The sequence below is a fragment of the Hypomesus transpacificus genome, chromosome 23, assembly GCF_021917145.1.
Source record: "Hypomesus transpacificus isolate Combined female chromosome 23, fHypTra1, whole genome shotgun sequence".
Lineage (NCBI taxonomy): Eukaryota > Metazoa > Chordata > Actinopteri > Osmeriformes > Osmeridae > Hypomesus > Hypomesus transpacificus.
Genome location: NC_061082.1, coordinates 15,673,551 through 15,699,407, shown reverse-complemented (window position 1 = coordinate 15,699,407; position 25,857 = coordinate 15,673,551). Strand labels below are relative to the sequence as shown.

Here is a 25,857-nt window from a genome sequence, read left to right as displayed (position 1 = left end):
CTCATACTCTCTCTATCTCTGCCTGCCTCTCTCTCTCTCACGCACATTCCCTGCTCCCTCTTTCTTTCATTTTCTCCCTGTACCCTTTTCTATTTATCTTAGCTAAACTGGTTGTTTCCCATGATGTGTTTAGAAATAGTGTCAGTTGGTCCCCCTTGTTAAACATGCTCGTTTCCACTGTCAGAGCAGATGTAGGTGGACCAAGGCAGACAGACAGACAGACAGACAGATAGACAGACAGACAGACAGACAGACAGTCAGGCAGGCAGGCAGGCAGGCAGGCAGGCAGGCAGGCAGGCTGGCAGGCTGGCAGGCAGGCAGGCTCCTCCTCGCAGCCTCTCTGTTTTGGTTCTCCTTTTGTGGTTCTACAGCTCTGGTCCAAAAGTATCAGGTCCGGAACTATATGTCACTTCCTGATTTGTACAGGCTTCATCACATTCCTCTTCTTCTTACTTTCTCTCTCAGAGGAGCAGTTGAACAGAATAAGGAAGGAAGGAGCTATGAAAGGGGGAGAGACAGATAGAGTCCTTCTTACGGATTTATGTGTCTGCTGGGCTTTGTTCTGTCATACTAGTCTTCAGATGTGTGATCTCTTTCTCTTTTTCCTTCTCTCTTTTTCTGTCTCTCCACTGCTGGACAACCCAGGGTGCAATAACTCACATCCCCCCTGGTCTTCCCAACTCCCAAGGGTGTTGGTCCAAGCCTTCACCAAAATAGAACACACGTTGACTTGCAATTTCAGATAACTTTGAGCTGCAATTTAAGATAATCTTTCTATTTCTCAAAAGAAGGTTTTTAGGGTTGTTCATACAGCTTGGGGTCTGTCTGTCTCTCTCTTTCTCTCTCTATCTCTCTCTCTTTCTCTCTCAGGAACACATTCTCTGGTAGAGTCAAGAGAGGAGGAGCTTGTGCTGAGGACATTTATGGCTCCAGACAGGTGTCCCCATAATTAGTAAACAAAGTATAGTCCAGGGGGGTATCCCAGAGAGCGGGTTTAAAAAACTGTGGGTCAGATGGCTGAGCGGTCAGGGAATCGGGCTATTAATCAGAAGGTTGCCGGTCGATTCCTGGCCATGCAAAATTACCTTGTGTCCTTGGGCAAGGCACTTCACCCTATGTGCCTCGAGGGAATGTCCCTGTACTTACTGTTAGTCGCTCTGGATTAGAACGTCTGCAAAATGACAACAATTTAAGTCTGAACTCTGAGTGGATTTACCCTAAAATGGGAATGTCTGACAGAACAGCTGATTTTGATTAGTTCACTAATTAACTCGGAGTATGTCCACTCTGAGTTGAGCTCGTGAATGAGGTCCATACTAAAAGTCAACATCAATGGAACTCCGATCCACCATGGCACCCGGCAACAAAAAACGTCATCCTACCTCACCCCACTTCAGTTTGAACTGTTAATATGTGTTTATGGTGAATCTGAGCACATACTCAAAAAACACACGGCTGTAGCAGCAAAGGAGAGACAATTGGAGTGGAAGACAATTGCATGCCGAGTAAATGCATACATTTGAATGCAGTAACCTAGTCCATACATTTAACCACACTGTCCGTTACTATTGCAAGTGAACATTCTTTATAAATAAAATATCATGTTCACGTTGGTGCATCCCAGGGGCACAAAGGGCACTTAGCAGCAGCTTAAAATGATATATAAAAGCATTCTACAAACAGGTAAGGCATATTATGCTTGGGCCTATAAGCTTGTGATTGTAGCCTACATACATTTTAATTATATTTGACATAATACAAAGTAAATATCAGTTGTTGCCTATTTCAACTTATAGTAGTAGTGACCCCCAACAGAATGCTTTTCAACACAGGATAATGATGATGATTATGATGATGAAGAGACGTTGACTGCTGCCGCAGAGAGGGATACAGACAGGCCTACATGTATGGTCGCTACTGGTAGTTCTCTCCCTATGTACTTTTATGTACAGTCTGGTGTGGAATCTGCCTGCATAGCTGCACATAGTGAGATGTTCAGTTAACGGCAGGTGAATTCTGCATGTACAACTGTGGAATTTGCCATCTAATGTATTCCCAGTTACCAGTAAAGGAGTTGCACAAACTGCATCTCATGAAGCAAGTGCATAAAACCGAGAGATGGTGAGAAGATGAGAAAAAGGCTGATCTTGAAATTGTTTTGCTGGAACACCAGTTACAGGTGGGTGCATGGTCGCAGGTTAATAACGTCAATTGTAGAAACAAAATACTCATTGTTGGATTTCTATTTGTAGACAAAGAAGACCAAATACAATTTCATTTCCAAACTTAATTTCGGTGTCAAAAAGCATTTGGTCGTTTCTGAATGTACCTCCATGGTGTGTAACATTAGCAATGTAAGGTCCGAGCGTGTGGCTAAAAGAAATGATGGAGCGTGATGGAAAACTGTAAATTTCACTCAGGTATCCGTCAGGGAATTAAAGCACGTCTAATTGCGGTCTTATAATTGTCTCCCGATGTTAGGCTAAGATATGTGGAAATGGAGAATGTGTTAAGGAAAACCTGCCAGCGAGCAGGTTAGGTTCACAGAGTCGGTTACCATGGACACTGACCCACAGGTTTCTTTACCTCTCTTTCTGGAACGGAAAACCCAGTTTGGCTTCACCTCAGGGTTATCCAACCCAGAGTTTTCACTAAACCCACTTTCTGGAATATCCCCCAGGTCCAGCCTGTGCCAGGCATCACACTTTTAGATTCAACAAAATGTGTCCTATCTGTTTAAAGTTTGTTTTACTGTGTATTCTGTGTACTATTGTAAAACATACTTATACTATAATTGTAAATGAACGCTCACATGACCTCACCAGAGATTCTTCATCGTCTTATCTTGTTTTCACTATAGAAAAACATTTATTGAACAAATTCTCTATCCAGATTCATTCCTAACCGTGTGTCTCCAAAGACTCAATTGTGTTGTTTATCTCCATTAAAATGATATAGTTTCCATTTATTAGCAAGCAGTGTGAGTTGTGAGGAAAAGGAGGATGCTGAAATTAGCCTGGCGGAATGACTCACCATCCTCTGTATGTCAGGATTTGAACGCTGCACCACCTGTCATTACCCTCACAGCTATCCCTCTCACCCCACACCCCTGTGCTGGTCCACCAAGTCCAGGCCTCATTGGCCGGCCGAGTATTCCGCCTTGCGTCATTGGATGAGTGTTTGTGTCCATCTGAGCAGGATGGGAGGGGGGCAGACAGCCCCCGGCTGAAGGGAATTAAAAGAGCTCTTGAAAGACCTTAGCTTTCCACAAACACACACACACCGAAACACAAACACACCTTCTCCCTGCCAGACAGACTGGACCCAATTTAGATGTCAAAGTGATTGTCAAACTGCGAGTAATAGAGAGCTGGAGGGGGCAGTGGAGTTGATAAAAAATAGAAGCCTTGCAGAAAGCTTTGACTTTACAAGTGATTACCAAACCCTTCACGGTAGCCCCTCATTTCCTGTTGAAGAAACATGTCTTTTTGTATATGTTCAAATCCTGCTAGTGTAGAGACTGAGGCAGATTCCTAATCACACCTTATTTTGGTCTTTGTAGTTTGAGGGGTGGACAGTAGTGATATGCACTTACCAAGGTCAAAAGACTTTTTAAATTGCCCTTACCAATAACTGGTCTTGTCAGTTTGTCAATGTATATGCCTATGTCCTTCATTTCCACCACACAAAGGGGTTACATGTCCTCTACCTTGCTGTTTCTCACTAATGGATGGACGGTGAATATTTGATATTTTAATGTGTTTGTAGACTTTGGTTGCATATTCTATCTTGAATACAACAATTAGAACAAGGTCTCGCTTCAGATAGTTAGCGTTAGCTAGCTAGTTAGGAATAGTAGCCTGCATACAATTACTGTAATCCCCTAAGCAAATGTATAATTAATTTACTAATTAATAATTAATATTCTAAAATATACATTTACTGTAAACAGCATATATCTTTTTATAATGTATGCCATGCTTAAAGAGGTGCAAGCTGCTTTGAAGCTTTTTGAAAATGAATAATGAGAATATTGTTAAATTGACATAACGTTCCCTACTTCGTATCGGACAACACCACTATAGATTTCAAAAACATAATCCCCACTAATGTTCCACCTTCCACTCCAAAAATCTGGCTATTGAAAGTTGTCCTGTCATTTGTGGAGTGTTAGCATGTAAAGCATTCAGTTCATTTTCTCTCAAGTGCCACAGACATCTTAGTGTTGATTATCTGCTCTCTGTGGCTACCTTCAAGTAGAATACATATTGGAGAGAGAGGGAGAGATTGAAAGCGAGAAAGGGGGAGGGAAGGGGGAGAGAGAAGGATGGAAAAAGAGAGCGAATACTGCCTGTAGTTCTTGGCTGATGGATAGCCCTTGAAGAGGCTATCACATTACCCTGATGGAGAAAGTCGTTGAGTGATTGAGTGTGACACCCAAGACCCTGTGCAGCTAAACGCACTGAGAGCCACATCTATAATAGCTTGTCAACAGAGCTCATTTGCATCATATGATTTTTCCAGTATTGATCATCGCTCACTTCAGCCAAAAAGGGGGGATGGACAACTGAAGAGGTGGGGAAGTCCAGAATACATAATGAACTCTGCTTAGGTATGGATACCTGATTTTATTTCTCGAAAAATGGAAAGAGCAAGAAGGAGAGAGAGACATTTGAAACACCACAGTGTAGACAGAAGGAGAGAACGCAGGAGGAGTCAAATACAAGCCTTCTGGATTCGATTTAAAGGACTGTTGCTATTCCCCCATCTGGCATGTCAGTCAGCCCTGTGCTGGCTTGTGCTGGATTCATTGACAGATCAGGATCTCTCAGATGGTCGCCCTGCCTTCAGGTCCTTCTCTGGCCTAGACCAGGCCAGGACCAGGGCTAGACTGGGGTGATTGCATTACATAAGCCCTGGCCTCACACTCTGTTTTAAGAGGTGACATTTAAACCATATTAGATGGAGATGGAGATCGAATAGAATCTCCATCTAGATTAGAATGTTTGTGTTGTGTGTGTCTGTGTGTGTGTGTGCATGTGTTGGGTTGGGTCTGGGTGTATTTGTGTGTGTGCGATTCTATGTGGGTGTGTGTGTCTGTGTGCGTCTCTACGTGTGTGTGTGTGTGTAAGCGTGTGCTTGGGTGTGTTTGCGTGTGTGAGTACACCCTCGACCGTGGTCGCCCTCCCCCCTCAAACACGGCTGCTCTCTGCCCTTCAGGTCATGGCTTCTGTGACTGCGGGCAGTGCGAGTGTGATGACGAGTGGCGCGGGGACGCCTGCCAGATCCAGCAGGACTGCACCCTCTCCAGCCGGAGCAGCAAGGAGCTCTGCAGGAACACACAGGGGGTGGTCTGCTCCAACGCAGGTGACACACACACGCCACCGATTCACATGCACACATCTGTCTTTGAGTAGACCTCCCTTGCTAGTGCTTATTTGTTTTACTGATGCTGCCTTCAAGGCTGTGTGTGTGTGTGTGTGTGTGTGTGTGTGTGTGTGTGTGGATCAGCGGAGGCAGACTGAGTGGACGTCTGGGTTAAAGCTTTTTCTCCTCAGACTGAAAGCACCACCCCCACCTGTGGAGAACCCCAGTGGCCCAACTGGCCCCGTCTTTGTGTCCCTGGCTAGTGCTTATTTATCATGCAGCATTCAAAGTAGTGTGTGTGTGTGTGTAAGTGTGTATGTGTGTGTGGACTTCTGGCAAGACAGATCAGCATGTGCAAATGCAAATACAGTCACAGCATGCATTCTGTTTGCCTTGTGGCCTGAGAATGCCGCCCCTGCACACACACACACACAAGTACAAAACACACACCACGCACACACACAAGTACACAACACACACCACGCACACACACGAGGGAACCAGACACTAAGTCTCCTTCCAAAGCACATCTGCAAACCAGCTGGGTCCTTGCCCCCTAAAGTGCATCCCATTTGACACATACGACACAAACCACACACCAAGACCCAAATACACACACTTCAATCGTGGACACACACTTTCTTTCTATGACTAACTCTGTGTGTGTGTGTGACAGGCTTGTGTCAGTGCGGCAGCTGCGTTTGCCACAACCCTGACGGCCGAGGTTTGGTGAGCGGGCGCTTCTGCGAGTGTGACGACGGCGAGTGTCTGGACGAGGACACGGGGGAAGTGTGTGGAGGTACGTCCTTCCTCGCACCCCAAAATAACTGGCCCTCCCTCTGCAACAGCCGTCAGAGCCTGAGAGATCCCTCACATGTGCCCCAGAGAGGAAATCAAAAGTACACATCCAAAACGAAACCAAGCCGAAGCACAGCTCTAGGAGTTAGCCGACGAATCTTCCGATAAGCTCCAGGGAATTTGATCGTTGTCGATGACGGTCGGTGTTTTGGCGATGGCGTGTTCACGCGCCCATCAGCACACGCGCTCCGCCCATCGCAGAAAGGTTAATTGGGAGGGAAATGAGGGTCGACCTGACGTGTGGTGCCACCTTTAGGTGTTCACCCCTCATCCCACACTCCCCAAAGGTTTGTCGTGCCTTGTCAACGCTGCTGAGTCAGCACGTACGGTACGAGTCAAAACGCACTGTGCACTGTCTCATTAAAATGGAACAAATTAATTCTGGGGTTTAATCGGTCTCATACAGCTATTCAAAGGTTATGCGCATAATTTGCAGAGTAGGGATGTGCTTATTCAAGTTCAAGCTCAACTTTATTCTCGGATGAACTGGCATGTCTACATGTGTCAAAACAATGACATGATTACGTGCAAGTAGGCTCTTAATGATGATAAATTGAAAAATCAATAAGCAATATGATAAGAATTGTATGATCAAATTGAATATATTAAGGAAACGGAGAAACCAGTCATCCCCCTGATTGTCTGATGGTGACACTACAAACAGAACAGGAGCTATTGTAAATATGAAATAGCAAATACAGCACTCCATACAATATACGTCTATGCTGTGTGTGTGTGTGTGTGTGTGTGTGTGTGTGTATGTGTGTGTGTTTGGGCTCGTGTTCTGCTTTGCTTCCAGGGCACGGCCAGTGTTACTGTGGAAACTGTTACTGCGCTGCCGGTTGGCATGGAGACAAATGTGAGTTCCAGTGTGACATCAGCCCATGGGAGAGCAAGAGGAGGTGCACGTCTCCAGATGACAAGATCTGCAGCAACCGTGGTCTGTCCACACGTACACACACACACACACACATAGCATTAATCTACAGCATCCATTCTGCATCTACAATAATGTTTCTCGCAAAGGTAAGAGGGTAGTCTAGTTTTAGTAAGCCTGCCTGTGATGTCCATAGCCCTCTGGGGTCCGGAATGTCAATCGTTCACAGTATGGCATATCATAAGTGAAGGATTTGCGTGACAGCAGGTATTTTGACATAACCAATACAGACCAGCAGCTACCCCTCTGGCACTTGCCCCAAACTACTACTGTCTGTTGAGAAGAAAGGAGAATTCAACTCCATGAGGTTCCACTCATCTCTCTTCTGTGCTCCACTCATCTCTCTTCTTTTCTCAGTCAGTTATTTAGTGGATGCTCTTATCCAGAGCGACTTACAGTAAGTACAGGGACATTCCCCCCGAGGCAAGTAGGTTGAAGTGTCTTGCCCAAGGACACAACGTCAGTTGGCACGGCCGGGAATCGAACTGGCAACCTTCAGATTACTAGCCCACTTCCCTAACCGCTCAGCCACCTGACTCCCACTTTTCTCTTCCTCTCTCCTCGGTATTCCTTTCTTTTCTACTTTACTCCTCTCTGCTGATCTCTTCTGTACTCTGTACTCTGTACTCAGTTTGGTCTCTCTCTTCATCACCTTCCTCCTCTCTTTCTCCGTCTTAAGTTCAAGGTTAACATTACAAGTCATTAAAGTGACAGAACATATCACACTCTACGGCACATTGAATCTCATTTCCACCCCAGGGAAAGGTTCTGGGGGGCTAGTTAGCATGATCAGACAGAGAAAGAGAAAGAAAGAGAGAGAGAAAGAGAGAGAGAGAGATTTGGCACTGCCTCGATTACTGCCTCCAGCGTGCAGTAATGGAGATGTGATATTTATAAGTCAGTGAGATGCCTTTGTTCTCAGTTTCAATCCATTCTTTTATATTCTGCAGCAGGTCTGTGAAGGTGCAGGTTTTGAATGACAGATTTCATAAGATTACTCCCTGCCATTACTACTGTACTTACCCATAACCTTTCTATCTCTTTTTCTCTCTATGCCAGTCCATAACTACTATTACAATGGGCCTGCCCATTGACCTGAATAATAGCAGTTTCTGGCTATATGTATAAATCCTTTTACAGTAAAAGCAATTGTAGTTGATGAGGGTCTGATTGTGGTTTGGCAATTAACCTGCACAATGACTTGGGAGAGGACAGAGAGAAGGAGAGAAGGAGAACAATAAGGAGAAGAGGGGAGAGAAAATGAGAGGAGTGGAGAGAAAAAGAAAGGGAGGGGAAAGAGGAGATCCAGGGCTTGGGGCCAGGCCTGCCATATCATGGCCCAGCCTGTAGAGCTGCCAGCTGGCCAGCCTCCCTCAGGCTTTCCCCCATCCTGTCTTTCCCAGGCCTCACCTGACCTGCCTCCACTGATGACACCATGGGATTCCCATTGGTTGTTGCTTAGCTGTCTGTCTTGGAAAGGGAGGAGAGATCGATGGGGCTGGGTGTGGGGGGTCATCACAGGCATAGGAACAGAAAGAGATGTTCCTTCTATGTCCTGCCTCTTGTCAGGTGGACCCTAGGGGATTGTGTCTGCCTCTTGTCATCCAACTCCCACTGTACATAACCATCAGTTGTGTGTGGGTGTGTGTGTGTGTGTGTAGGAACCTGTGTTTGCGGGGAGTGCACGTGCTACGATGTGGACCCCTCGGGGGACTGGGGGGACATCCACGGTGACACGTGTGAGTGTGACGAGAGGAGCTGTCACGCCACCTACGACCGATATGCCGACGACTTCTGCTCAGGTCAGCGGGCCCACGTTTGTTTACCGAGGTGTAGTAAAGTTTGCACTTTCCAATCTGATGTTTCTGAACCCTGGATTAGGTGCCTGGATAGGGACCTGCTGATGTGGCATTTGTTGGGAGTTGGGGGTTGACACTTCTAGCCGACACACACACACACGCTAGGTTGTGGTTTTAGCAGGAGGGTCGAGAACCAGCCCCATCTGGTTGTGATTGTGCGGTCCAACTTTAACAGGCAGTGCGGTTCTGCAGTGTCAGTGTACGACAGTGTCAGTGGGGCTGACCGTCTACGTGTTAATAAATACAGTGCTGAGGAAAAAAGGTTATTGGTACTTGGATTGGACCCACTATTATAAAGCTGGTCCACTGATTCATCCCAGTGAAAATACCAATATGTACCATATCTTTGTTGCAGGTGAGTTTAGGTTCTCCCTCTTTCTCTCTCTCTCTCTCTCTCTCTCTCTCTCTCTCTCTCTCTCTCTCTCTCTCTCTCTCTCTCTCTCTCTCTCTCTCTCTCTCCTTCTTTCTTCTTCTCCCACACCCATCCACAACATCTTTCTTCCTTCCGCTGTCACCTTGTCCTCCATTCCTCATCTCCTTGCTCATCCCTCTCTTCTCTCCCCTGCCTCCATCTCACCCTCGTCTCCCTCCGGTCCCAGGTCACGGCCAGTGTAACTGTGGAAGGTGTGACTGTAAGGAGGGCTGGGCTGGCAGGAAGTGTGAGCACCCGCTGACCTGCTCCGTCTCTCTGGAGAGCAGTCTGAAGAAGTGCAAAGGAACCTCCGTCCTGCCCTGCTTTGGACGAGGTACAGATACAGACACAAGCACACACACATACACAGACACACACAGATACACGTTTCATAGTGTTACATATCTATTTAAGCTACCTTTGAGGGCTCACGCCTACAATGTTAGGTTCATTAGATCATAGCTGGCCCGTACACAGTGAAGTAAACTGAAGGTCTGATGTCTCAATGTTCATTACACTGGATCAATATGGTCAAGCTAGAAGCCTCAACTCTGGCTGGATGTGTTGGCTTGGTAATATTGTTTCGACAGTCGGCCTATCTCACAGGAAATCACATATATTCTGCTACTGTCATTTGGCTAAAGCCATTATGGTCAATGTAAGCATCTCAACCATATGGGGTCCTAAACGGCAAAGAGTAGTTAAAAAACTAGAGGGTTTGGGGGTATTGTTAAAGCTAGAATGTGTCATCCAGAGAGGTTAGCAGTAAGCAAGTTAGTTTTGAAAGCATAGATCCCACCCTCGCGTCAGCGTAGTCTCCAAGGCCACGCCTCCTCTATAACACATGAACACATACACAAAGCTGAGTCTAAATACGTCCATACATTCACAAACTATGTATAAAAAATGAATCAAACCATGTAATCACCTGTCCAGAAAAAAACGTCAACCATTGCATCGATTTTCAGGTCCTTCGATTCCCGCAGTTGCCTCCATTGTGGAAAAGCAGTTTCTATGTTTATTCTGGTTTTAGACCGCTGTTGATCCAGACATTTTTTATATGTTGATGTTTGTAATTTGGTCTTTCTTTAAGTCTTTGCTTTTACTTGAGGGTCAGGAGAAAAGCAAGGTTGCTGTGTTTTTCCCTCCACTATCACGTTCGCTCTGCACATCAACAAGGAACCCGCTCAAATTAGGTGAGATTGTATGCGCGAACAAGTCGCACGGTAAATTACAGACCGGAAAGACATCCAATTATTACATTCAGGACAAATACAGTTAGTATTACATTAGTCCTTCCACAGAAGATATTGTAGCGTTGCGAGGGAAACAGACACAACTCTGGACAGAAGAGGCAGAGACCACGTTCGGGTTGATAGCTCAATGAGCCCAGATGTATTTCCTCGTGCGGACACGACAGCTACCCTGGGGGTTGAAATGTCCGCCAAAACAATAAACAGGTTGGTGAGACCCATTTCAGACTAAAACCAACTGTCTGCCTCACCGCTCAGCTTCAAAGAGACTCCTCCTTACCCTCCCTCTCCTTTCTCTCACCTCCTCCCGCCCCCTTCAACCTTTCCACCAATACCCAAACCAGGCCAGACATCTCCACCAATTAACGAAAAAACTTGAACTTGTGTAAACCAAATCCCCCCATTTCTATTCCTCAGTCCCACCCCCCAAGGTTCTACAAGCCAGCGTTACAATACTGTATATATATATATACAGTATATTTATTCAAGATGTGAAGAGACCTTTAACCAGTAAATGATTACACATCCTTACTTTAAAGGTCGAATTTTCCCATCTCTCAGGCCAGAAGCTCTTTCGAGCCAAAAAAAAAGGCAAAAATGCTTAAAGTGGAAGCTTTTTGTGCATTTAATCACATCTGGTTGCTCCCTGTGTGATTTTCACTTGTTCATTTCTACAGGCTCCTGGGTACTGAGGGTGTGTCAGAGCATCGTTCACCCCCTCGATGCAGCACCTTAATTCCACCACCTCTGCTCAGTAGAGCATTGTTCCTCGTGAACACCGCTTTGTTCAACCTTCTCCACTTTCATACCCCTGGAGGCTGTCTTACATTGTTCCCTACTGAACCTATCAAAGCACAGATATCCACATCAGCGTGAACAATGAGGTGTGGAGAAAAGCCCAGTGCAGGCCACCGTCTCCGTAGTAACTAAACTTGACGTCTCTCTATTGAACGAGACTGTTACATGGCGAAGGGGTTTTCCAATAATCTGGCTTTCTGTGTGCTCCATTAGAAGGAGAATGGCCTACAAACCTCCCTGTGTTTATCGCCTCTAATGGAAGCCATTGATTTAGTGCTAGTCGGAGTGAGGGTCTATAGGGAGGTCAAGGCCTGCTCGATGTTCAGACCAAGCTGGAGCAATGCTGGGGTTGAGACCTCGGCTCTGGGTTGGAGTGAACTCTGGGTTTAGGTGGACTCTGGGTTGGGCTTGGAGTTGTGGGTTGAGGTGAGGTCGGTTGGGGTGAGTTGTGGGTTAGGGTGAGTTCTGGAATGACAGCTCTGGGTTAGGCTTGGAGTTGTGGGTTGGGGTGGGTTGGGTTGTGATGAGTTCTGTGTTGATATTGGAGTTCAAACCTGGCCATGTCCTCTGATTTACAGAAAACAATTGTGTCCCATCACATCTGAACCTAGCCTACAAATGGTAACTTATCCAATGGCAGGCATCGCTTTGGATAAAAATACACAATTGATGCCCTGGAGTCACAACCGTCGGAAACACTGAACCTAGTCATTCAAATAACCCAACTCACAAATCTGAGTGTCTGCCATTCAATTCTACTTAATTAGAAGTGATGCTGTTGCCATGTTCTCTGTCAGCTGTTACCCAATAAACAGTTAAATCAAGCTATGCTTCATAAAAGTGCAGGGGGGAGGGGGCTGGGCAGGGAGCACCCCCACATAATGAAACAGACGAGATGAAGTTGTGTGGGGAGAGTTAATTAGCTTTAATTTCCTCCTGCAGTACCTTTAAATTATCTCCAGTTGCTGCTGCCAAATGGCATTTTAAATTGCCCTGTGTGAAAGAACAATTAATGGAATCTAAACCCCCCCCCCCTCACCCCCTTTTTTAAAGTGCATTTACTTTTGAGCTCACCCACCGGTGGATCTTAGACAGTGGTGTAGCTCCTGTGCCACTTAATACTGTTTAACACAAATGGTCCAGGTTCCACAGACTTTCTGGAGATGCAGTGAGAGACTATTATAAGTAACCAAGTGGCCCTGGTCGAGAGTTCCCTCAGTTAAAGGTTCTATATGCCCGTCTGTCATCATGTGCCAGTTACGGTAGTCGGCAGGAATTAAGCCCACCCAGGTCCATTTTGTTCCCCCTGAGATGCAACGTTGTGTGAAATGATCAACTCCATCTACGGTCCCCTGCGATTTATTCCCCTCAGCGGCTCCTAAACCAATGATATTCCATTCTGCAGAATCTGTATTCCACTCTCGGGCCAGTAAATGCATCAATATGGCCTGGATCTCCCTCTCATGCACCCTCCCCCCCCCCCCCCCCCCCACCACACACATTCACCCAACACCCGAGACAGGGGCTTAAATGATGATTTATACATCTGTTTACTGGCTCTCAGTCACAGGCTGCTGTGGCTGGGCATCCCTGCAGGGCCTCTCTGTATTGGCCCAAAAGATAGGCCATTACTCTCTTCAACACTCCATTGGCCCCCTTCCGCTCCCACTGAGACTCAAACAAGTCTTCTGCACTATCTGCATCTTTCTACATTTATTTCCGCATGTGTTTTTGCTTTGGGAGAACATGTAAAAATCAAGAGTTGGAATGCATTAGAAGGCAGTAGGAGAAAGAAAAAAAAAGCAAAAGAGAGGATGGAAAGTGAGGAATCAAGGAGGTAGAGGAGAATAGGACAAATCTGAGGATGAAGATACAGAGATAGATGGGAGAGAGAGTATGAGTAATACATAGAGACAGGGACAGAGAGATAGAGTAAGATGTGTGTGAGGGAGAAAGAGAGAGTGGGAGAGAGAATCTTAGAGCGTGCTGAAAATCTTGGCTTGACCGGAAAAACCTTCAAATGTGAACCAGCAGTGTCTAAATGACAGGAGACAGGAGCTAGGATACGGCACATTCTTCACTTTCTGGTATTTCCTTGAGGAAACACCTGTTTTCATCCTCATCCTGCTCATACCTGAAATTCCTATCTCTCACTCTCTCTCTCTCTCTCTCTCTCTCTCTCTCTCTCTCTCTCTCTCTCTCTCTCTCTCTCTCTCTCTCTCTGTCTCTGTCTCTTTCTCTCTCTCTGTCTCTCTCTGTTTCTCTCTCCCCCTCCATCTCTCCCTGTCTGTCTTACCATGTGGTGCTTTTTGTAAAACATGCCTGTCTACATACCTTGGGCAATGAATTCATCTCATTCATTCGGTAATCTTTGTGTGAGTCAGATGAACAACCGAATGTGCTGAAGGAATTGTATACCAAACGAGCATGTTTTGTAGTGTTTTGTGGGAAGCGTTTTAGCATATTTGATTGTACATACATTTCACAATGATCGCAATCAGAACAGTCTTTTCCTTCCTACTTCTCCTATCATGTAATGAGGCGTTGTGATTGGTTATTTTGTGGGGATGTACAACACAGATGTGTCTGGGGAATGTTGCAACTTGTGTGTGCGCGTGCACGTGTTTGTACTCTTTCAATTGCTACTTCAAAATATCAGTTTGTTGGTCTCGATCTCCTAATGGGGACTAGTGTTGATCTGAATGAATGAGGGAACAACAGGCAGATATTGCAACAGGAAACAAGTCAGTGACTTGTATTGAAGGAAAGCATGAAGAAGCGACGATGAAAGGGCAGCTATACAGGAGGAGCATCTATATAAGGTTTAGGGTCTATAGAATATCAGCTCTTCTAAAGAAAGGAAGATATAATTGAAAGTGTAATTGTAATGTTAGTGTATTGTAAACTATTGTAAGGTGTACTTGATGCCCTTCAATATTGCTGAAACTGTATTACACAGTATTGTGTAAAAGTCGCATAAATAGTTTTGATGTAAATGCTGTCGTATATGTTTGTTTTCTGTCTTTTGCATTAGTGTATAAGTAGAAAAGACCAGTTATCTAAAATGTTGTTGATGTTCTGATAGATGGCCCTGGTCTGGACGGCTAGTTCCAGCAGCCTCCATTTTAGCAGCAGTCTAAGGCCTCAGGATTAGCTTCTGGTCTACCTACCTCTAGTTGAACTCAATCATGGAGAGCTGTTCAATCCCCCTCTACATCCACCTTTGTGTTTTTGCCATCGCCTGTAGATAAAGAGAGACCAAAAATAGTCGTGGGTCAGTGACCTAATGTGTTCATTACGATGTCCCACATCCATTTCAATTTTTTTTATAGCTTTTTATTAAAAAAAGCTATTGAGCTGAGAGGTATGTCTACCCAGTGTCGTTCAGAGTTACCGTCCCCACCTAAAATGCAAACAAAATACAACAACACAAATCGGAGAGCGCAAAATCAACTCTGGTGGCAGAATGGCTCTATAAAAATATGGGGATGATTCAACTTTATAATTGTTTTCTTTCTTTATGCTTTTACTTACACATTTATGTCCCAATAATACACTAGGATATCAGTCAATAACATTAGCGTTCAGATCAAATTGCAGTTCAGAAAGTTTAGTACAACAATGCACATTGTTGGTATGAATGTGTATATTATTTCAGGTGGCTGAGAGGTTAGGGAATCAGGCTAGTAATCAGAAGTTTGCCGGTTCAATTCCCGGCCGCGCAGGATGACGTTGTGTCCTTGGGCAAGGTACTTCACCCTACTTGCCTCGGGGGGGAATGTCCCTGTACTTGCTGTAAGTCGCTCTAGGTAAGAGCGTCTACTAAATGTAAATGTAATTATTTGATTATTTGAGTGATGAACTTCTCTCTGTGTCTGGGAAACAGATAGAGGGTCTTAATAGCACTGCCAAACTTGACTAAACAAACATCCTTCAGGTGTTCACGTCAGAATCAGTACTGATAACGGCCGAGGAGCAAAGGCTATCTAAGGGGGAAAAACAGACAGCCGCCTGACTCTGTTTAGGTTTCACAGCTCCTAGTGTGTCCTCTGTATGGTCCAATAGGGCTCCATTCACACACACACACGCACACACACACACACACACACACACACACACAAACACACACACACTGCTGCCCACCGGACATGAAGGTGTCTGCTTGGAGAGAGAGGGAAACACACACGAGAGCAGGCAGCCATGACGACCACAGAGATAATCGATAAGGCAGGGGTGTTATGACATCAACAGTTGCCGTAGCAACAGAGCTGGGGAGCAGACGGTGGAGGGTTATCAGTGTGGCGGGAAAGAAGGGTGGCCAGACACACCAGACTGTGTGTGTACCTGTGTGTGTGTGTGTGTACCTGTGTGTGTGTACCTGTGTGTGTGAATTTAATGCAGGAGACCCTGTTGCTATACCCCACAAGTCACAAAACCCATAAAAAGTGTGTGAAAGTGTTTGAGCAGTGTGGTCTTAAAAAAAGGGCCCTTTTCAGACTTCAGCTGATATTGCAGTGTATAAATGGTGGGGTATAGTTACACCAGCACATCCTTATGGGGCATCTTACGATCTGAGACTGTTGACAACTATTGAACCGATTTACAGTAGCTGAGCTAGCATTCTCCTGAGTAGCATTACTAAATGAATTCAGTGCTATGCCAATTCATTTAGAATGTATTGAAAGGACAGCCAATTGAAATGTAACATCTAATTTCCAAGGGGGGCCTATTGACACAAATACATAATTATATTAAACACACAGATGCCTTTAGCTATCAAGAATCAAGGAATAAAGAATAGAATAGAAATGTCCCCACGTTCAGTGATGGACCCCTCACACTTCACAGATTTCTTTTAGAGCTACTATGTTCACATTAGAGCTACTATGTTCACATTAGAGCTACTATGTTCACATTAGAGCTACTATGTTCACATTTTCCTCAGACACTTTGGCTGATGACTTATTTATCATGTCAAAGTCAGATCAAATAGATTTCTTATCATGTACACAGTTGAACACAAGTTCATTCTGGATAGTGAAATTCTTGGGCCATGGCAAGCAATTGTTATATAGTGGCATAACAAGGAAGGATATTTTAATTAAAAACACTGGCAGCAAGAAGAACAAAAAAGAAAAGCTAACTAAAATTATGTTATGGCAGTAGAAGAAGTAATAAAACATTTTGATGAGGCAAGAATCATAAAACGAGCACTTAGAGATTAGTAGTAAAAAAGAAAAAGAAATAAAAACAGCAAGTAGCTCAAATATATCCAAATGTAGAAAGAAAGGCAAAAGTAATAAGAATATAAAGCCTACAGTACCGGTGGATATATACATTCAGTTAAAGTGACTATAGTAAGCATTGAGGTGATTATTGGATAAATGGTCACAGAAAAACAGGAAACGATACAGTCATTAAGAATGCTCTCGATAATGCACCTGTAGACGTTGGTGAGAGCCAAACTTCTTGAATCTCCTCAGTAGATTTAGGCATTTTTGGCCAGTTTTCACTGCTGTGTCTGATTGCCTGGACTAGGAGAGGTACTCTTTGCGAATTGTAGGGGGTCCAAGGTGTAGGGGGGAGGAGAGCAGAAGTGAGATCTGACTAATCACTCGAAGATCTGCACGATGGTGGAGGTCAGTACTACACAGTGACAGTCATTCAGACATGTGATAGAAGGTTTCGTCAGTACAGTGACAATGGCTGTCTGTTTGAAGCAGGAGGGGACTGCAGACAGGTTCAGGGATAAGTTGAACATAGAGGTGAATGCCTCTGCTAGATGGTCCATGAACGCTCTGAGGACATGGGCCGTCTGGCCCCTGGTGATTTCCGAGAATGTACTCTTCTCAGAGCTGTCGTCAACCATAGTCCTGGTCCTCAGCTCGATACTGTGACGTTGCTCAAATCAAAATCAAATCAAATTTATTTGTATAGTCCTTTTTACACGCAAGCATGTCACAGAGGGCTTCACATGCGCCCATAGAACTGCCCCTCAACCAACCTGAACCCTCAAGGAAGACAAGGAAAAACTCCCAGAAAAACTCCCACCGGGAGAAAAATGGAAGAAACCTTGGGAGGAGCAATTCAGAGAGGGATCCCCTCCTCCAGAAACGGTTGGTAAGAGAGAGGAGCAGAACACAAGCTAAACATAGTCATACAGTGTCAATGGGTTTTGAAACACCAAAATCCATTGTTCGGCTTTATAGACGTTGGATGGGACCGGGAAACTCGCTGTTGGCCGTCATGGAGACTGGATTCCGGGTGACGACCTGGTTCAGCGTAGGCAGACCGACGACCAAGCAGGTCCTGACAGCTCAAACCCCCCACACCACAGGGAATGTGTGGGGGGGGGGGGGACAGAGAGGAGAGCAGGGATTAGAGAATGCCAGGAGCAGCTAACAGTTACAGTCATAATAGAATGAGATCCCCACCGGTCAAGTGTGGACTAGTGCAGCAATTTAACAGAGCAAAAAGGGTATTTGATGCAGCCCCACACACCAAAACAACGACAGCCCCCCTCAGTTGGAACATGAAATCTGTTCCAGGGGAAAGAACTCTAAAGTAGGTTATACTTATACGAATAAGGATTAAAACAACCAGTCCCCTGTTGTCTCCAACTAGTAATAAAAACTATAACAGTAACAATATACAGCAACGGAACTATAATAATAATACTTACAATATACAGTAACAAGTTTACTTTATTTGTAACATCTAGCTGGGCAATGTGAACATAAGCTATAATTAAAATTTAAAAGTTACATGTGATACACACATAGGCAAGCACACACCCCAGGTTTACATAGAAAGTACACACATACTTCCCTTTAACAATCATAGAATTGACTAAACAAGAACGTTTTTAATCTAGTTTTAAATGTCGAGACAGTATCAGCTTCCTTAATTGAGATGGGTAATTTGTTCCAAAGAAGAGGTGCTCTATATGAGAACGCCCTACCTCCAGCAGTTTTTTTCTTAACTTTGGGTATTACCAGATAGCCGGCATTTTGAGATCTTAGAGTCCTTGCGGGGCAATAGGGTGCAAGGAGACCGGAGAGGTACAGTGGTGCCAATCCATGCAGAGATTTGTAAGTTAGTAGTAGAACTTTGAAATCAGCTCTGGCTTGGATAGGGAGCCAGTGTAAAGAGATAAGAGTCGATGTTATATGATCAAACTTTCTAGTTTTAGTCAATAGTCTAGCAGCAGCATTTTGCACCCGCTGTAAGTTTTTTAGGTAGGTAATTGAGAGGCCAGAGAACAACACATTGCAGTAGTCCAATCGGGACGTAACAAAAGCATGTATTAGTTTTTCAGCATCATCCTTTGAGAGGAATTTTCGTATTTTGGCAATATTACGTAGATGGAAAAATGCTGTTCTGGTGATTTGCTTAATATGGTACTCAAACGAAAGGTCTGGGTCCATTGTGACTCCCAGATTTTTTACCAGCTGGCTTTGAGATACTTTGACGCCGTCTAAGTCTAAGGTTAGATGGGATAAATTATTTCGGTGTTTTTTCGGACCAAAAATTTGAATCTCGGTTTTATCCGAATTAAGAAGAAGGAAATTTGCAGTCATCCAAGTTTTCAACCCGGAAACACAGGTTTCCATAGCATGTGGAAATTCTCCCGGCTTTATAGACATGTATAGCTGAGTATCATCTGCATAGCAGTGAAAATCTACCCCAAAACTTTTAATTACGTTTCCTAAAGGCAACATATAGAGTGAAAATAACAGAGGGCCTAAAACTGAACCCTGTGGTACTCCGTATTTTACAATGGAGCTCCTGGATGAGCAACCATCATAGTGGACATATTGTGATCTATCAGATAGATACAATCTGAACCACTGAAGTGAAGTACCAGAAATCCCAACATAGTTCTCCATACGTTCCAGGAGAATCTCATGATCTACAGTGTCAAAAGCTGCACTTAGGTCTAGAAGAACAAGGACAGAGCTAAAGCCCGCATCAGAGGCTAATAATAGATCATTGACTACCTTGGCTAATGCAGTTTCAGTGCTGTGGTGAAGACGAAATCCAGACTGGAGAGGTTCATAGAGCTGATTTGAGGAGAGGTGCTCAGTGAGCTGTTTTGCCACAGCTTTTTCAAAAATTTTGGAGAGAGATGGCAAATTTGAAATGGGCCTGTAATTGCTAAGACAACCTGGATCCAGGTTTGGTTTTTTAAGAAGGGGCTTGATAATAGCTTGTTTGAAATCGTCAGGGACTTGTCCAGTTACAAGAGATTCATTAATAATACTAAGCATGGGCGGTCCAATAATATGGAGAAGTTCCCTACAAAGTTTGGCAGGGAGGGGATCGAGAAGGCAGCTAGTGGGTTTCGAGGAATCTATCAGCTTGATGAATGCTTCCATAGAAATAGGGTTAAAGTGAGTGAGAGTCTCAACATGCAGAATGCTGGGTACAGAGGGAAAATCAGTGTTGATGGCCACTCCTCCAGGACTAGTCTGTAGTTTGTCCCTTATTGCATAGATTTTTTGGTCAAAGAAATCTAAGAAATCATTGGGAGAGAGATCTGAACTAACACAGAGTGTACTTTTCTTAGTGAGTTTTGCAACAGTATCAAATAGGAACTTAGTGTTGTGTTTGTTCTTACTAATCAACTTAGAGAAATATTCTGATCTGGACCTGATGAGGACTTGCTTGTACTCTATTTGGCTGTCCTTCCAGGCCAGGCGGAAAACCTCCAATTTAGTGGTACGCCACTTATGCTCTAATTTTCTAGTGGACCTCTTGAGAGAGCGGGTTTCCTCTGAATACCATGGAGCCAGTTTCTTGTCTATTCTTTTCCTTGGTTTGAGTGGAGCAACAGAATCTAGGGATTGCTGAAGAACCAAATTCAGATCCCTTGTTTTAGCATTTAATGATTTATTCGGGACATCAAGTGCTTCTAGTGCAGCGGGTAGAATACTAGCCAGTTCCAGAGCTGTATTTGGGGTTAAGCAGCGGCTAATAGAAATATTCTGGGTGCCTCCAAGGCTCTGGCAGAGATCCATTTTAAAGGTTACCAGGCAGTGGTCTGATAATATAGGATTGTGGGGATGGACAATGACATCACTAATCTTGATTCCCCGCGTGAGAACTAAATCCAATGTATGCGAGTGAAGATGGGTAGGTTTAGAAACCACCTGAGTGAGACCTGTGGAATCCATAAGAGCAGTAAAGGCCTTACTTAAAGGATCTTTTGGGTCATCTACATGAATGTTAAAATCACCCATAATTAAGATATTGTCAGTGTATGTCACAAGATCAGCACTAAAATCAGCAAATTCCTCAAGGAAGAGGGAGTATGGGCCAGGGGGCCGGTATAGAGTAACTATACAAAACGAAGGAGGGGGGGCAACAGTAGTAGAATTAGTCCTTTTTAAAGTAGTTGGTGGTTTCATACAAATTATCTCAAATGATTTAAAGGTATTTACAGATTTTAGGCTGAGGTTGAAGCTAGCTTTATATAACATAGCAACACCACCACCTTTCTTTGAAACACGAGGGATGTGTGAATACGCAAAATCAGGAGGCAATGCTTCATTCAGGGGGAAATATTCATCAGGTTTTAGCCAGGTTTCGGTGAGACCAATCAGGTCCAGGCTGCAGTCAGACATCAGATCATTAATCAAAACAGCCTTTGTGGATAGAGATCTGATGTTTAGGAGCCCAACATTCCAGTATGGGTTTTTGGCAGCTTTAGACGTAGATAATACTTCTGAAAAGGTGGCACTGTTATCAGAAAACTGAGTAGGAGGAGCAACGGGTGAGCAAGGCTGAATATATATTAAATTGGTATAATTCCTAATAATTGAGGGCCGGAATTTGGAAAAAGGGCGGGGGACCGACACCGTCTCAATGGGAAAAACAACATCAGCAACCACCCTGGCTACACTAGTTGCTCATCTCAAACCGTGCGTAGAAGGGAAGCGAGGTGGTGGGCTGGGCATCCAGACTCCAGCTTGTTCCTCCAGACTCGGTTGGCCGTCTCTGATGGCTCGGTGGACTTCCTCAAGGCTTCCACGTCACCTGAGCTATCGGCAGAGCGCCATGCTGCGAGCTTAGCACGGGCATTGCCAGTAAGCCCAGGGCTTTTGGTTGGGGAAAGTCCTGACTTTGACGTTTCTCGGTCTTCAAAGAGTGTCATCAAAGCACATTGTTTGAGTGTTACTATGGTAACTCAAATGTATCATCCACAACCCCTCAAAGCCTTCTTCCCAGGGGTGCCAGGTGTGTCTGCACTGAGGGACGAGAGAGTATTTCAAGCAGGTGGACTCTCTCAAATGAGCCGTAGCGTTAAGTAGCGTGCGGCTCTCAGCGTCTCCCCTGTAGCCGCCTCCTCCAGAGCCGGCTGGATGAAGTGGAGCATAAACTCAATGAGCGCCACACGATCTGCCCTCGACGTGACGGGGGTGTGCCTCCGTGCGTTTACTCAGCTCTGGCACACGCCAGGCCATGTTGAAAGGAGCTTGATGGTGTTCTCTGTGCCTATGCAGGGCAGTGCCAGTGTGGCCAGTGCACCTGCCACCCGCCAGGAGACAGCCGAGTTCACGGGAAGAACTGTGAATGTGACGACCGCCAGTGTGAGGACATCAACGGGGATGTGTGTGGAGGTGAGGACGCACACGTGCACACACACACCCTCACCACTCTCTGTCTGTCTGTCTGTGTTTGTATGTGTGTGTGTGTGTGTCTGTGTGTCTGTCTGTCTGTGTGTCTATGTGTCTATGTGTCTATGTGTCTGTCTGTCTGTCTGTGTGTCTGTCTGTGTATCTGTGTGTATGTCTGTCTGTCTGTCTGTCTGTCTGTGTGTCTGTCTGTGTGTGTGTATGTGTGTGTGTCTGTCTGTCTGTCTGTCTGTCTGTCTGTCTGTCTTTCTGTCTGTCTGTCTGTCTGTCTGTCTGTCTGTCTGTCTGTCTGTGTCTCTCTGCTCGGTACTAGAAAGGACTGCGTCATGCCCTGAATATCATCTAAAGTGAGGACTGGGGGTTGCTTGGAAGTTACTGAATTATACATAATAACCTCATGTAGATGTGCCTGTGTTTCTTTAAACTGTCAGAGTTCAGGACAACGATGGATTTCTATGGAGAGTGGGTGTAGTGTAAAGCAAAGTAGAGATTCTGCAAAAAATTATTAAGAAAATCTCTGTAGATTGATTAAGGCCTGAACTATGACTGCATTTTCAATAAGAAACAGTGTTTGACTGAAAACGGATTGTCCAGTATAATATCAAATTGACAACATAATGTATTAGCTTGAGTTAAGTACTTTTTAACAGATGTTTCATTACCTTTCCCACCGTACAAATGAAACAAGCACCAAACAGAGTAATATTTCTCTCTGACTCCCTCTGTATTTTCATACGGCTCACTAAAAGACTAAGAGAAATGTAAAACAAGGCAGAAAATATTCAAGGGACTAAACCTATAGAAATAGAAGGCAGAAACAATAAATGTTGTTGAGTTATGTACATTGTTGTTTTGGTGAAAGGAAATGAAAGATTGACTTGATTTAGGATTAGTAGTCAAAGCCCCCACCCACATTTGTTACACTAGTCCTTTTCCTGTGGCTGGACAGAGATCAATCGAATATCGCAGACACAGTTACAGTAAAGAGTATCACAGTCTGCATAACACACACACACAAATACAGGTCCAAATACCCATCTGAACTCCAATACTGTGGAAGATAGGCTTCCTGGCTTTAGAGACTTGGGTTCTTAATTTCAGTAAGTGAAGCGGTCAATAGGACTGGGTTGTCGGTGACAGAGGAAGGGCTTAAATATAATAGAACAGAGAGCAGGAGTAACGAGTAAGAAGGAGAGGACAGGGTAAGAATGGACCACTTTAGGCTGACTGTTCAGACATCCAGGGTGCAATGCCAGATTAGATGTCTGTTTTAGCAGCTGATCCAGCGTGTGGTCCTCCTGCCCCAGACCTTGACACCTGCACCAGAAGGGGTCCTTTACTCCTCTCTCTCCCCTGGAGGAGAGACACATTCAGTTAAGGGCCAGAAAGGTTTGTGTGTGTGCTTGTTTTGTGAGCATGAGCAGTGCTTCTGTAACTGTCCGTCAGTGCGGGCCTCTTACTGGGAGCAGGGGAACCCTCCCGAAAGACTTGAGGCGGGGTGAAGTTCAGCATCTCCATCAAAATAGCGATGGAACATGACTTGTTTACAGCATTTCAACGGTGCTGTACCTCTTTCCACATCGCTGTATGTCCTCCCTATGCACACTTTCAAACAGTCACATACTTATAATCACACACTTTCAAACTCTTGAAGGTGCCATCCCTCTCCCTGTCTCTCTCCCCCTCTCTCACACACACATAAATGTCCCCACCCCCCCTTGAGAGGTTGTGTAAGGTGTGTGTTGGTGTGCTGTGCCTTTCTCAAGCAGTGGTGCATTGCAGCAACCTCTTTCCTTTCAGGCGATGCAGTATTAATGTGAGTGCTCTGCTGGGCCTCATTGAATTAGGATAAGCAGAGACAACACCAGAAGGGGCTCTCAGGGCTGCACTGTCTCACCTGCTCAGACACATATGTACAGTACACACGCACACACGCGTGTGAATCATGTTCACGCACACACACACACCAGGGCTGCAGAACCTTCCTGCCTGGGCCACTGGGCAGTCCGACACAAGTTGCAGAAGCCTGTGTGAGTGTGCCTGCTCATTCATCATTATTGTACCTGCTAAGAATCTCTGTTTTCATTTGTTTCTCTCCTATTTCTTTTCTCTCTCCATCTCTACTTCTCTCTGCCACACCAACAGTCCAGGTATACACTTTGGTTGAGTGGTTGCGTGCCTGTGCATGTGTGTATGTGTGTGTGTGTCTGTATGTGTGTGTGTGCTGTGAAAGACAGGTGCAGTGTAATTGAAATGACTCAGGTTCTGCTCCTCCGAAGCAATTAACTCCTCCCCCCCAGACAAGCTGATTGGAGCAGCCATGCGTGTCCTGGCATTCAGTTGCTCTCACACTGCACAGCTTAACACCAACTGTGACTAACCCAGCCCTACTCTACCGTCTCCCATCCAAGTCACAGCACAGGGAGGAAGCTAGTAAAGACAGGCAGGATTTGAAGACTAACTCTCAGTCTAAGTGTAACTGTGCAGCTTTGATTATACTAGTTCCACATAGGATATATAGTATATCAAATCCCATTTGTATTTGTCTACCCCTTTTTACAAGCAATGTCACAGAGGGCTTAACAAATGCCCATAAAACTGCACCTGAACTAACCTTGACCCTCAAAGAAGACAAGGAAAAACTCACAGGAGAACTCAAGAAACCTTGGGAGGAGCAGTTCAGAGGGATCCCCTCCTCCAGAGATTCTAAACAAAATATCTTTCCTGAATGAAAGACTTTTGATCATCCACTCATTGCATCTCTTCAGGAAGACGTGTGTGATCAAAGTTTTGTGGTGCTGTCGGCCACTTAAAATTACCTGGAGACTGGCCACTTTTTTAACCAATTAGAAGGGCCTGTCTTTGGTATTTGTGCCTGAAGGGGAGTAGGAGCCGTTAATGAACTAAAACTCAGCTAAAACTTAGCCTGAGGTGAATGACTCAAGTAGAAATGTTTGTTTGTCCAGTTCTGAGAGTTTGAGCAGCAGACGATGAAGTTGGTGAACACAACGTTTGCAAACGATTTGGTTCGTTCAAAAACCATGTGCATGACTAGGTTAACCCTCACCAGACCTACCATGACTAAGGTAGCCCTCACCAGACCTACCATGACTACCATGACTAAGGTAGCCCTCACCAGACCTACCATGACTAAGGTAGCCCTCACCAGACCTACCATGACTAAAGTAGCCCTCACCAGACCTACCATGACTAGGTTTACCCTCACCAGACCTACCATGACTAAGGTAGCCCTCACCAGACCTACCATGACTAAGGTAGCCCTCACCAGACCTACCATGACTAGGTTTACCCTCACCAGACCTACCGTGACTAGGTTCACCCTCACCAGACCTACCATGACTAAGGTAGCCCTCACCAGACCTACCATGACTAAGGTAGCCCTCACCAGACCTACCATGACTAGGTTTACCCTCACCAGACCTACCATGACTAAGGTAGCCCTCACCAGACCTACCATGACTAAGGTAGCCCTCACCAGACCTACCATGACTAGGTTTACCCTCACCAGACCTACCGTGACTAGGTTCACCCTCACCAGACCGACCAGACTGGTGCTATAATCTTTAAATCCTGATAGTGGGGCGGTTGGTTCTTAGCAGGTTAGCCCTGACAGAATCTATCCTGACTAAATTAACAATGACTAGATCCAATCTAACCACATTTACCATCACTAGATCCATACAGACCAAATTACAGTTTTTCTCAATTGGTTTGG

The 25,857-nt window shown here is 45.0% G+C and overlaps 1 protein-coding gene across 1 annotated transcript in view; it reads left to right on the top strand.

Moving 5' to 3' along the window:
• itgbl1 (integrin, beta-like 1) overlaps window positions 1–25,857 on the top strand; it is a 39,033-nt gene that overhangs the window by 5,703 nt on the left and 7,473 nt on the right. The window contains exons 3-8 of the mRNA XM_047047375.1: window positions 5,221–5,367; window positions 6,044–6,166; window positions 7,025–7,165; window positions 8,824–8,964; window positions 9,621–9,767; window positions 21,990–22,106. Coding sequence (XP_046903331.1) covers window positions 5,221–5,367; window positions 6,044–6,166; window positions 7,025–7,165; window positions 8,824–8,964; window positions 9,621–9,767; window positions 21,990–22,106 — 816 coding nt within the window. The remainder of the gene's footprint in view (window positions 1–5,220; window positions 5,368–6,043; window positions 6,167–7,024; window positions 7,166–8,823; window positions 8,965–9,620; window positions 9,768–21,989; window positions 22,107–25,857) is intronic.